Below are 14,158 nucleotides of genomic sequence, written 5' to 3' on the forward strand. Positions count from 1 at the left end.
CAATGGGTCCGCGAAAAAAAAAAACGGAAAACGGCACAACGGCCACGGGTGCACACAACGGTCGTGTGCAGGAGGCCTTAGGACAGTGTCAGGTACTGAAGGTACTGCTTTTTGTTAGCACCTGACACTATCATTAGGGTTCAGATCAGTGTGTTATTTATGGAAACGTCTGTGCCAAGCAGGAGCACCTACCTCTTCTCTCCATTGTATTCGAACTTGATCCGGGCATCCTGCTGACAGAAGATATTACAGCAGTTAGTTACATTTCAAAATGAGAAGTTTTTAAGAGGGCAGCATGCGGTAGTGTCAGGAAGGCTGACTGCAGCCCATTACTGTGCATAGGGAGAAAGCTGTCAATCAGCAGCTGGAGCACAGGAGAACCCAAATCTTATGAATTCATTAGACTCCTCGTTCACAGAGCTGGCAGCACGCTGTAAGAAATAAAAATTATGTTCAGCCAGAATATATAGGCTAATTGCCCAAAAAAAAAATATTGTCTGCGATCAGCATGCCTGATGTTACTGTATACTGCCCTCAGAGATATCTTGACAGATTCCATTTGAAATGAGTGTCTTCCTTCAATTAACATTAGCATTTAAGTGATATATGCTTGTGGTTTTATAAAATATCGGTGACCTAGAAACCATCTTCTCAGACTACCTGATGCTGACTGTGCTTGGATTTTGAGACTTGGAGCTTTTGGCCGCGCTGTTACATGGGACATCCAACCCTAGGTGTACTGCATCGACCCTTCTTATTAGATCAGCGACTGACAGAACATGTACGATTAGGTTATAAATATGCCTTCAAATTAGCTTGCCATAAAAAGGTAGTCTGGAAATAGATATGTTTCCATAGGTACTCGCAGCCTGCCTCTGCTATGGGAAGATTCGTACTTATCTGCGGCCTCGATAATGCACTCAGGCTCTCGAGTGTCTATTTTTCAATCGGCAGCTTTTTTACTTTATCCCCAGCATGGGTGCAATCATCTGCTCCGCTGTAGCCAATGGCTATTCAGTTGTGACGTGTCCACAAAAGACGCAACACCGCTGAAGCCAGTTATTGGCAGTGGAGCAGATGACATGCCAATGCTGGGGAGGAAGTAAACAAGCCACGGAATGGAAGGTGGACAAACAAGAGCAGCATGCATGACCAGAGTGGTGGAAAGTAGGCAATTATGATTATTCCCATATTGGAGACAGGCTGCTGATACTTTTTCCCAGACAACCCTGTCAATACTGTCTTCCTGTTCTGTCCAGCAGTTCTGAGATGACTGCAGGCCTTTCCAGTAGTGAATTTCCTCCTCTGAAGTAGGAACTCCACTACTGGGCATGTGCAACGCAGTTTCCGCCATTTTACCTAAGGGCCTTGAAGCAGCATGAAGATATCTAGTATAAGGGACAGGAGAGAATACATGAAAGGAGAGAACTGATTATCTATCACCACTAGAACACCCTGCTTATCACTGTTTATAATATAGGGACAGGGGAGAACACAGGAGAGGTGAGAACTGATTATCTATCACCACTTGAACACCTTGCTTATCACTTTTTATAGTATAAGGACAGGAGACACTACAGGAGAGGTGAGAACTGATTATCTATCACCACTTGAACACCTTGCTTATCAATTTTTATAGTATAAGGACAGGAGACACTACAGGAGAGGTGAGAACTGATCCTCAATCACCACTATAACACCCTGTTTATCACTGTTGATGGTATAAGGACAGGACAGAACACAGGAGAGGTCAGAATTAATTTTTATTCATCACCAGAACATCCTGCTGTTTTCGATATATGTAAATAGCAGATTTAGATTGATAGAATATAAAATATATTTCTGATTAACATTTCTAAACTTTTCTAAATTACTACAAAAGTTTAAGGGGTTTTCCAAGTTTTTTTTTCGTTTTTACCAGTGACCTATACTCAGTATCTGATTGGTGGGGGTCTGACACCTGGGTACTCCTGCCAATCAGCTGTTTGATAAGGCGATGGCGCTCGAAGTAGCGCTGCAGTCATCTAGAGCTTTTCCTAGGCCATGTAATGTCACGTATATCGGTCACGGGGCCCAGGTTCAGCCCAGCCAAATTCAAGTGAATAGGGATGAGCAGCAATAACAAGCATATCCACTATACAATGTACGGCGCGCGTCGATGGGCTTGGTAAGCAGAGGGAAGGACGCGGCACTACTGTGAGCACTGCTGCCTTCTCAAACAGCTGATTGGCGGGGTTTCCAGATGCTTATAAGCTAACCGTGTTCATCATCATGATAATCATCGGCAAAAAAAAAAAAACTGTTGGAAAACCCCTTTAATAAAATACATAATATTAATAACAGATATTTTTATAAGCTGGAATCGGAGTTGTTACATTTCTTACGACTACAACTCCACCCAAAACGAACTTCAACTCTACAGCCCTGGATACAATGGCTGCATGCAGCCAACAGCCCATCCACACAATGCAGTAATGTGTGTGCCACACCCTCAATGTATCTCTTATGGCAATATACACAGGAATAAACAGAAACACTAACAAATGCAGATAAATAATAAAAATGAAGGGTCCATAAACAGCAGCTTTTTGGATGCTTCCAGATTAAAACTGAGTATTTTTTCTACAATGCATAAAAATGTAAACCAAAGAACTGAAAAAGAAGTAAAAAGTTCAATAGGAATAAAGCTATAATAAAAAGATGCAAACTATGAGGTGCAATTTTATCTTATTTTAGAGTGCACACATGTAGCATGCATGGTGCATTACTAGTGTGGTGCCATGGCTGATCTAGCCGCACTGGTTACTTGTGTCTCAGTGACACACCTCGATGTCTCTTGATTAAAAAATAATCGTTCTTGTGTGGGCGGCCTGAAGAATTTCATGTATTTACAACTTGTCTGAAAGCCGAGAACATAAAAGCCTCGAGTTTCCATAATCTCATTCTCCTGATGACGTGGAAAAAGCAAGTTCCTCCTATTTGCTCTCACTGAGCACTGAATAATATCCAGCTGTTAAAACTTAGCCTTAACCCCTGCACTGACCGATGACATCTCATCATCTTCAGCCAGTACGTAGACTATCAGGCAGGATCATCCACTGTAGTTTACATCTTCACACAGATTTTTTTTCATTGAATGAAATATTGCTTAGGCTACATCCGCATCTGTGGCAGGGCCTCCGGTATTCTGTTCCGGCAGAAGCAGCGGTTGCACGCAGCATTTTTTTTTTTTCTAGTTGGAAACCGACAGACCCCATTATAGTAAACGGGTTTCGGTGGTTATGTTGGATACGGCAATATTAGTATTCTGTTACTCCTCTGGAACACAATACCAGAATACCTTCCGCAGATGTGGACTTAGGGTACTTTCACACTAGCGTTTTTCTTTTCCGGCGCTGAGTTCCGTCCTAGGGGCTCAAATCCGGAAAAGAACTGATCAGTTTTATCCTAATGCACTCAGAATGGAGAGTAATCCGTTCATGATGTCTTCAGTTCAGTCTTTTTGACTGATCAGGCTTTTCAGCAAACCGTAGCATGTTGTATTTTTACCTCCGGCCAAAAATCCTGAACACTTTGACTGAACGCCGGATCCGGTCTTTTTCCCATTGACTTGCATTAAACCCGGATTTGGTGCCGTGTGTTCAGTCAAACCGGATCCGGCTTTTGCATGTTAAACCCGAAAAATTTGAAAAAAAAAGTTAAAGTCCATAAATGGCGGATCCGTTTTTTCCAATGCATTTTTTCATTGTGATCAAAATCCTGATCAGGATTCAAACGTAATCCGTTTTCACACGTTTTTCCGGATCCGGCGGGCAGTTCCGGTGTCGGAATTGAACGCCGGATTTAAACAACGCTAGTGTGAAAGTAGCCTTAGCCTCAATTCAATTGTTTCGAAATGCAATAAATGGCTGGTTTGCAAGTTTTCTTTAGCCTCAAAAAATTAAATCAGGCCCCACAATGAGCAGACTGGCTTTGGTTTTCCACAATGTGGTAATTTCAGCGTTTTCCTAGTCTGATATGTTAGTTATCACCACAGGGTTTTCTTATTGATAGGAATGACAGGTTGGTTAAGGGGTTGTCCAAGTAAAATAACCCCCAACCCAGCGACAGTAAATGCAATAAAAGTCATTTGTAATAAATGTCATACTTACTGTTTTTCTCTCTCCTGCGCCATGCTCCCTTTCTCTCCGCCAGTATTTGGTTTTTCTGGCAGCAGAAGTGACGTCCTATACACACTATGTCACTGCTGCAGCCAATCATTAGCCTCAGCAGTCAAGCCAGTCATCGGCTGCACGATGATATGGTGTGTACAGGACGTGACCGCTGCAGCCAGGAAGATAAAGGCAGGAGAGAAAAATGGTATTTATTTCTATTGTTATTTTATCACATTTACTGCTGAAGAAGGGTTTTATTTCTTTGGACAACAGATGTGAGGTTTGTGGTCCACAAAACAGACATGGTCGTGTGAATGCAATCTAATTGAAAATCGTGGGGCCATTTAGCCACGTGAGGCATTCAGACTGTTTGTACTTACCCTGAGGTTAATTAACTAGCATTGCCTATTGCCTAAACATCTCAATGAGTGAGGTCAGCATTATTTACCCAGAGGAGAATCTAGTACTCGTAATGTTTGCTTAACAAATTACCCAAAATCTGTTGACAACTATCCAGTGCTAAAAAGCATTAAGGGAATGTTATATCCAGTTTAGAAAAAAAAAAAAAAAAGGTAGATGTGCTAAAGATATGAAAGAAGAGGAAATTGTGCATGAGGTCAGCACAAATCAGGCAGAGAGAGGTGTACATAGAAGAGGAGTCCCTTAGGAAAAATCTAAATGGACTCCTGTTATAGCGTCAAGTTTTCCCATCTAAGACCTTTCCATGATCTTTGGGCCAGTTCTCCAAAATATGCAAAAGGTTCTGCTTAGTATCTAGTACCGCCTGGAGTGGGACCAAATACAGCTCTCTCTCCAAGGGCTCAGGTCTGCCTCTATGGCAGGCATCCTCAAACTGCGTCCCTCATAAGTTATGAATGAATTGCTAGCAGTCTGTATTGAAAGTCCAGAAGGGTGTTACCAGTTGGGGGTGTGTCCCTTTACCATATGACACTGGCAGCATTGATTGGGCAGCTTTACACTATCCAAAGACATTCAATAGCTGTTGGCTGAACAATCATTTGGCCAACGGACATCTCTCCTGACTCCTCCATACACATACATGTTCAGCTTGGTCGAACCTGTCTGCGTATGCTATGGAGGGAGTGAAGAAAGAGGTGGCTTATTTACTAGGACAGGGATGCTCAACCTGCGGCCCTCTAGCTGTTGTAAAACTACAACTCCCACGATGCCCTTCTGTAGAATGATAGCTGTAGGCTGTCTGGGAATGATGGGAGTTGTAGCTTTGCAACAGCTGGAGGGCCGCAGGTTGAGCATGCCTGTACTAGGAGAACAAAAGAATCAGGCAAAAACATTCATATAGTCCAGTTCTCATCTTCTCCGACAGTAGTGAGTTGGAGGAACCTGACGTTCTCGTTTAGCTGACAAAAGTAGAATGTGTATGGCCAGCTTTAGGCTGTGCAGGGACACCCCCCCAACAGGTTACACCCAGATGGACCTTTATGGCAGACTGCTGGCAATTTATTCTGAAAGGAATAACAGAGGAATGGCACAACACAGAGCTTTGTGAAATGATGCTTCAAAATTATTATTACATGGGACATGCAAGCCCCCCCCCCCAGAAACAGTGCCACTCATGCTCATGGTCCAGGCCTAGTATTTCAGTGCAAAACCTCTTTTGTATGAGGATGATTTACAGTACCAGTCACAGTCTATGGACAGGTGGGGCTCTTTTTTCTGGCAAGAAAAAAAGCAGACCTTTTCCTCAAATCCCAGATAACCCCTGCAATGATTGCATAGAGATCTTACGAATCTCACTGAGACACTAAACAGCACTCGGTCCTCTCCGTCCCTCCTGGCATCATTGCGTACAACCAACACACACATGGCATTCATCTTTTAGTGAAAGAGACTGAACACAAGTGAACCCACTGGACCCCAAGTATTAATTCCCTCAATACCCTAGACTACCAGAGAACCAGACATTAACCGCTTCAGGAGACAGAAAAGCATGCATTTAACCCCTACACAACCCTAGACCACCAGGAAAGCAGATATTCCTCTCTGCAATTTTCTAGACCACCAGTGAAGCAGACACCAACTACTCTAGACCAATAGAAAAGAAGGCATCAACACCTCTAATATCTTGGGCAACTAGGCATCGACCCATCCACATCCCCAGAACCACAAAGGAAGCAGACATGGGACACCAGGGAAGTCCAATATCTTATCCCCAATGAGATATATTTTTATTCTGAATTTAGTTTTCTTTAATTACGAAAACTTGCCAAAGTTCATAGGCTTTGCAGGAAAAACATACAATGGAAAGTCCAGGTGATATTTGCCTCCAGCACTGGAAGAGTGAGCAGTGATAGACTGTGTGTGTGTTATGCAGGCATGCCAAAAAACAAAGCCGTCCCAAAACTTCCGTCCACTCCGGTCACTTCTCCAAATACGACAATCTGCAATGGCCAAGTTCCAAAGAAAATAAACTTGGCCATAGAAATCTGCTGGACTTGCATGTCAACACAAATAGATATAGAATAACTGGCTGAACATTTGGGAGGTAGATTTATTAAAACTGGTGTAAAGGAAAACTGACTTAGCTGCCCATGGCAACCAATCAGATTCCACCTTTCATTTTTCAGAGCTCCTTTGGAACATGAAAGGTGGAATCTGAATGGTTGCTATGGGCAACTAAGCCAGTTTTCCTTCACGCCAGTTATGATAAATCAGGGCCTAATGTATACCCACAGCATAGGAAGTGTGCACATAATACAAGTATACATATATGTCTGATAGGAAGGAGTACAATCTCTGGGGCCCCCACCTGTAAAGAGAACAAGGGTGAAGGGAAAGTAGACAACGGGATGACATAGAAGACATCGGGGAGACATTGATGTCCCACTAGGTGGCCCTCAAGGACTGGGCAGATAAAACACCCAGGACAGGAGCAAGCTCCAGCACCAACAAAGGCTGGAGTACAACTGACTCCAGCCTGGAAGCCACAGGTGATAAAAACCAAGTGGCCACACACCCAGCTAGTAAGTTAACCCCTCCAGCACCAGACAGGGGAGGAACCAGGAAAAGGGGAGCAAAGCACATACATGCTGTGAAAACAAGGCGTTGCCCCTGGCAACCAGCATGCACGGCAATGTGTCACGGCGCACAACACCGAGGCCGTCAGAGTACCATTTTCTATGTCTGTTTTAGGCGTAGAAAATGGTCTAAATGTAAGACAGTTAGGAAGCCGTTTTACATTTAGAAGAGGTGGTGGATCCGTCAAAGTTATGTAGAGGCCGGCACCTCTACATAACTGTGGCAGATCCACCGATAGTGCAGGGCTTTATTAAGAACGGCGTCTAAAACGTCAGTCGTACAATAAATGCGCCCCAAAGTTCTTAGAAAATTTTCTCCTGAATAGTTATCTCATGGGGAATGCAATTATTTACTAAACTAGGCTCCCAAGATATTGGGAGAGATTCATTAAAACTGGTGTAAATCTGCCAGTAGCAACCAATCAGATTCCATCTTTCATTTTTCAGAGCTCCTTTGGAAAATGAAAGGTCGAATCTGATTTGATAAATCTCCCCCATTGTTTCTAAAGGTTCCTGAGAGGTAAATCCGATATTGAACGTATGTGACATTCCAAGCTAACATATCCGTACTCCTACACTTCATTATCATCTGAAACATTGAATTGTGCAATGTCAGTATGACAACTCTGTGGAGGATGAAGTTTTATGAGCGACTTAGATATAACTGGAAACAACCCCAGGAGTAGTAATGATTAGTTGCACCAAGAAAATAACGCAAAGAAATAGGGAAATCGTGAGTATTATTTCTAACTAACACAGCATATGACACACCCTACTATAACACACCCTAGTCTATCTTGCCAGTTTTTTTTCCAGTGGGACATATGGGGGAAGGCAGTGTGTGTGGAGTGGATTAGATTACAAGAAAATACTGGACTTGCTGCCCATTATGAAGTGAATTCTGATACATTGCAGATTTTTCTCAAGAATAACATGGACCTTTTCCGTCACTAAGGTCTCATGCACACGGCCGTATTTTTTGCGGATCGCACGTGGACCCATTAATTTGTATGGGGCTGCAAAAAATGCAGACAGCACACAAATGTCATCCGTGTGCTGTCTGCATTCGTGTGGCCGTGCTGCAAATCATGGAGCATAAGTTTTGTGGACAAGAATAAGCATTTCGACAATGGGGCCCAGGGAAAGTGCGGGATGCACACCTAGCCGGTATCTGCATTTTGTGGAATCTGTTTTGCGGACCTCAATACGGATACAGCTGTATGCATGAGGCCTTAAACAGATGACCCTCCTTAAAACTATAACTAAAGTTTAATCTACGGGGAAAATGCAAATGTGCCGTTTATGTCGTTTAAGCATTGTAAAATAAAAATAATAAAACATGAGAAATATGAATTTGGTTATGTCCCAATACAAGGAAGCTGAACTTCCTCCCATCTTTACTATCAATTATCCATGTCACTATCTAAGGAGGAAGCTGGATGTCTTCCAGGAGAAAACACGGTCCAGCCCTAAGACTGTGGACAAATGCTTACGAGGAGGTACAACAAACCTATAAAAGTATTACACACTGTCTGAAAACCAGGTATCTCGTACCAGTTTGTTCCCAGATACTCGTACTGACACTTTAATGAAGGCTGTTTTATAGAATCTTTTATGGTTTATGTGTAGAATGGTTTAGATGTCCTTAAAAGGACAACCAGAGGTATTTTCCACCATATTTCCATTCAATAAACTACAATAATCTCAAAAAGATGTTGCAAATGTTAACGGGACACTTAACAGGTAAAATGCACAGGTGCAACAAATGTTAAAAACTGGCAACACAACTAAAGTCAATGAAAAAGTCAAGTTGATGTTTGCTGCAACTGTATTTAACAGTTTAAATGTCAAGTTAACATAGAAACATAGAAACATAGAATGTGTCGGCAGATAAGAACCATTTGGCCCATCTAGTCTGCCCAATATACTGAATACTATGGATAGCCCCCGGCCCTATCTTATATGAAGGATAGCCTTATGCCTATCCCATGCATGCTTAAACCCCTTCACTGTATTTGCAGCTACCACTTCTGCAGGAAGGCTATTCCCTGCATCCACTACTCTCTCAGTAAAGTAATACTTCCTTATATTACTTTTAAACCTTTGCCCCTCTAATTTAAAACTGTGTCCTCTTGTGGTAGTTTTTCTTCTTTTAAATATGCTCTCCTCCTTTACCGAGTTGATTCCCTTTATGTATTTAAATGTTTCTATCATATCCCCTCTGTCTCTTCTTTCTTCCAAGCTATACATATTAAGGTCCTTTAACCTTTCCTGGTAAGTTTTATCCTGCAATCCATGTACTAGTTTAGTAGCTCTTCTCTGAACTCTCTCTAGAGTATCTATATCCTTCTGGAGATATGGCCTCCAGTACTGCGCACAATACTCCAAGTGAGGTCTCACCAGTGTTCTGTACAGCGGCATAAGCACTTCACTCTTTCTACTGCTTATACCTCTCCCTATACATCCAAGCATTCTGCTGGCATTTCATGCTGCTCTATTACATTGTCTTCCCACCTTTAAGTCTTCTGAAATAATTACTCCTAAATCCCTTTCCTCAGATACTGAGGTCAGGACTGTGTCAAATATTCTATATTCTGCCCTTGGGTTTTTACGCCCCAGGTGCATTATCTTGCACTTATCCACATTAAATTTCAGTTGCCAGAGTTCTGACCATTCTTCTAGTTTTCCTAAATCCTTTTCCATTTGGCGTTTCCCTCCAGGAACATCAACCCTGTTACATATCTTTGTGTCATCAGCAAAAAGACAAACCTTACCCTCGAGGCCTTTTGCAATATCACTTATGAAGATATTAAACAAAATTGGTCCCAGTACAGATCCCTGTGGAACCCCACTGGTAACATGACCTTGTTTTGAATGTTCTCCATTGACTACAACCCTCTGTTGTCTGTCACTCAGCCACTGCCTAATCCACTCAACAATATGGGAGTCCATGCTCAATGACTGCAGTTTATTGATAAGTCTTCTATGTGGGACAGTGTCAAAAGCCTTACTAAAATCTAGATATGCGATGTCTACTGCACCTCCACCGTCTATTATTTTAGTCACCCAGTCAAAAAAATCTGTAAGATTTGTTTGACATGATCTCCCTGAAGTAAACCCATGTTGTTTTTCATCTTGCAATCCATGGGATTTTAGATGTTCCACAATCCTATCCTTTAATAGGGTTTCCATTAATTTGCCTACTATTGATGTCAGACTCACTGGTCTATAGTTACTCGATTCCTCCCTACTACCTTTCTTGTGAATGGGCACGACATTTGCCAATTTCCAATCTTCCGGGACGACTCCTGTTACTAATGATTGGTTAAATAAATCTGTTAACGGTTTTGCCAGCTCACCACTAAGCTCTTTTAATAATTTTGGGTGTATCTCATCAGGCCCCTGTGACTTATTTGTCTTCACCTTAGACAGCAAACTTAGAACATCTTCCTCTGTAAAGATACATGCATCAAACGATTTATTAGTCATTCTTTCTAGTGGAGGTCCTTCTCCTTTTTCTTTTGTAAAAACTGAACAGAAGTATTCATTAAGGCAGTCGGCTAGCCCTTTATTCTCTTCTACATACCTTCCGTCCTTTGTTTTTAATTTAGTTATTCCTTGTTTTAATTTCCTTTTTTCATTTATATATCTGAAGAATGTCTTATCCCCTTTTTTCATAGACTGAGCTAGTTTTTCTTCTGCCTGCGCTTTAGAAGTTCTTATAACTTGCTTGGCCTCTCTATGCCTAATCTTGTAGATTTCCTTATCTTCATTGCTCTGGGTTTTTTTATAATTACAAAATGCTAGCTTTTTATTTTTAATGATTTGGGCCACAGTGGTCTCTTCCTTTTTTTGCTTTTACTGACAAGTCTAATGCAATTTTCTGTTGTCTTCAATAGGGATCGACCGATTATCGGTTTGGCCGATATTATCGGCCGATATTGAGGATTTTGAACGTTATCGGTATCGGCATCTATTTTGCCGATATACCGATAACGTATTGGGAACACAGATCGCGCTGCTCTCAGCGCGCTCTGTGTTCCCTCCGCAGCACCGGGGAGAAGGAAGCAGTGTCTCCCTCCCCCTGTGCTGCTGCTGCCGCTGCCGCCAATGAGGGGATAGAACATAAGAGGAGGGGAGGGGCTGTGGCCGCTGCGCCACCAATGAAGATAAGCCTCTCATTCATTCATATACAGGAGGCGGGAGCTGGCTGCAGAATCACATAGCCGGCTCCCGACCTCTATGAGCGATAGCTGCGGTCCGCGGTAGTTAACTCCTCAGGTGCCGCGGATCACAGCTACCGCTGATAGAGGTCGGGAGCCGGCTATGTGATTCTGCAGCCAGCTCCCGCCTCCTGTATATGAATGATCGAGAGACTTATCTTCATTGGTGGCGCAGTGCGCCCCCCCCAAGCCCCCCAGTATTAATCATTGGTGGCGCAGTGCGCCCCCCACCCCCATCCCAATCCCAGCCAATAGTTAAAACATTGGGGGCGCAGTGCGCCCCCCCACCCAGTATTACTCATTGGTGGCAGTGGCCACAGGATCCCCTCTCCCCTGCTCCTCCGATCGGAGCCCCAGCTGTGTAAGCCTGGGGCTCCGATCGGTTACCATGGCAGCCAGGATGCTATTGAAGCCCTGGCTGCCATGTTCAGCTCCATGCTGCTGTGTGCACTATGCACAGAGCAGCAGGGACAGTGTGAGATCCTATTCCCCCTGATAGAGATCTATCAGGGTGAATAGGACAAAGGTTCTAGTCCCTAAGGGGGTTAAAAGTTAGTAAAAAAAAAAACACAAAAATATTAAGTATAAATGAAAAAGATTTATAAAAAAAAAATACACATTAACAATAAACAAAAAAAAATACACATTAACAATAAACATATTAATTTTCAGCAGATTTGTGTAGGAATTTTTTTTTTCTCAAAAATGAAAATTCCCAGAATATCGGTATAAATTATCGGCTATCGGCCTGAAAGTTCACAAATTATCGGTATCGGTATCGGCCCTAAAAAATCAATATCGGTCGATCCCTAGTCTTCAATAATGCACCTTTTAAGTAGTCCCATTTCTCCTGGACTCCATGTAATCCGTTCCAGTCTGATAAGGACTCATTTATGACTGATTTCATTTTTGAAAAGTCTGTTTTTCTAAAGTCTAAAACTTTTGTTTTTGTGTGGTGGGACTCTTTCACAGTTCTTATATTAAACCACACTAACTGGTGTTTACTAGATCCCAAGGTTTCGCCTACAATGACATCATATACCGAATCCCCATTTGTGAATACCAAATCCAAAATGGCCTCCCTCCGGGTTGGCTCCTCAACCACTTGTTGTAGAGATAACCCCAGTAGGGAATTTAGAATATCTGTACTCCTGGTAGAACTTGCTATTTTGGTTTTCCAGTTTATATCTGGAAGATTGAAATCTCCCATAATGATAACTTCTCCTTTCATTGTCATTTTAGCTATTTCTTCAACTAGTAGATCATCTAGTTCTTTAACTTGACCAGGTGGTCTATATATCACACCTACACGAGTTACTGCATGGTTAGCAAACTGCAACGTAACCCAAACTGACTCTATGTTTGCCTCACCAACTTGTATTTGGTTAGATTTAATGCTATCTTTCACATACAGGGCCACTCCTCCTCCTTTCTTGCCTTCTCTGTCTCTTCTGTATAAAGAGTACCCTGGTATGGTTATGTCCCAGTCATTTCTTTCATTAAACCATGTCTCCGTAACAGCCACTAAATCTACATTCTCAGATGCCATTATTGACCCAAGTTCATTGATTTTTTTACCTAAACTGCGAGCATTTGTAGACAGGACTCTGAGCTTATCATTTCTTAACCTCTGTGCTTCTGACCTGTTCTGGCATTGTTTCGGGGGGCAATTGGACTCTTTTATTTTCACTCTTTTGCCCCCCCCCTTCCTAGTTTAAATACTCTTTCGCAAATTCTTGGAGTTGTTCACTAAGTACATTTGTTCCTTTGAGAGAAAGATGCAAACCATCTTTTTTGTACAGTTCCTTTCTATTCCAAGTAGAGCTATCATGAGAAACAAAGCCAAATCCTTGCTCTTGACACCATTTACCAAGCCATATGTTGAACTCCTTTATGCGCCTCTGCCTATCATTCTGAACATTATGCACAGGCAGAACTTCAGAAAATGAAATGGTGGATGCAAAATCCTGTACGTCATTACCAAGTGTGATAAAAGATTTTTTCACCTCTGACACTTCATTGCAAGCCAGGTCATTTGTCCCTAGATGGACAAGAACATCCACGTCCCCTTCCTGCTTTGCTTGCTTAACAATATTAATAATACGTCTTCTATCTCTTCTAGCAGTAGCCCCAGGGAGACATCTCACAAAACCATTTTCTTTAAGCTCCACACTTCTTATGATTGAATCACCCAGCAACAGCTGCTTCCTTTGAGACTTCACTTTATCTTTTTTGTCCTTGGCTGCAGTCTTGCATACATTAGACATAGGAGTCGATGGTTTTTCACCCTCTGTGCTTGAGTCCATATCCATGTTGTCCTTACATTCTGAGAGTGCTGCAAATGAATTATGGAGAACCACCGACTGTGGGACATGTCTTCTATCCACCACTAGTCTTCCAGAATCTACAGTACCCCATCTGCCATTTCTGGGGGTCCTCTGTGGCAGTGGCATTGAAGCAGTCCTAGCTGGAGTTTGTTTAACAGATAATTTAAATATTTCAGATTTCAAAAATGCAATTTCCTGCTGCAGTAAGGAGAACTGTCTACAGATCTGACAGCATCCGAATCTCCAAAGAGTGGAACAGAGTCCGGATGCGGACCGAAACCACGGTCATGTGATCGAGCCCTTATGCTGAGAACTTACAACTCTGCCCTCCCTCTTGCCAAACAGACCTAGTTCATGACCCGGAACTCTTCACCATCCAAAAATAAAACTCTGACACT

At 42.4% G+C, this 14,158-nt stretch overlaps 1 protein-coding gene across 3 annotated transcripts in view; it reads right to left on the minus strand.

Moving 5' to 3' along the window:
• The window catches only part of LOC121002332 (mitogen-activated protein kinase kinase kinase 3-like), a 131,522-nt gene that overhangs the window by 38,161 nt on the left and 79,203 nt on the right, over positions 1-14,158 (minus strand). For 2 of the 3 annotated variants that reach the window (XM_040433746.1, XM_040433749.1), the window contains exon 4: positions 193-233. In XM_040433746.1, the coding sequence (XP_040289680.1) occupies positions 193-233 (41 nt within the window). The remainder of the gene's footprint in view (positions 1-192; positions 234-14,158) is intronic. The other variant, XM_040433748.1, reaches the window with a different exon arrangement.

Source organism: Bufo bufo, chromosome 5 (genome assembly GCF_905171765.1).
Source record: "Bufo bufo chromosome 5, aBufBuf1.1, whole genome shotgun sequence".
NCBI classification, from domain to species: Eukaryota; Metazoa; Chordata; class Amphibia; order Anura; family Bufonidae; genus Bufo; species Bufo bufo.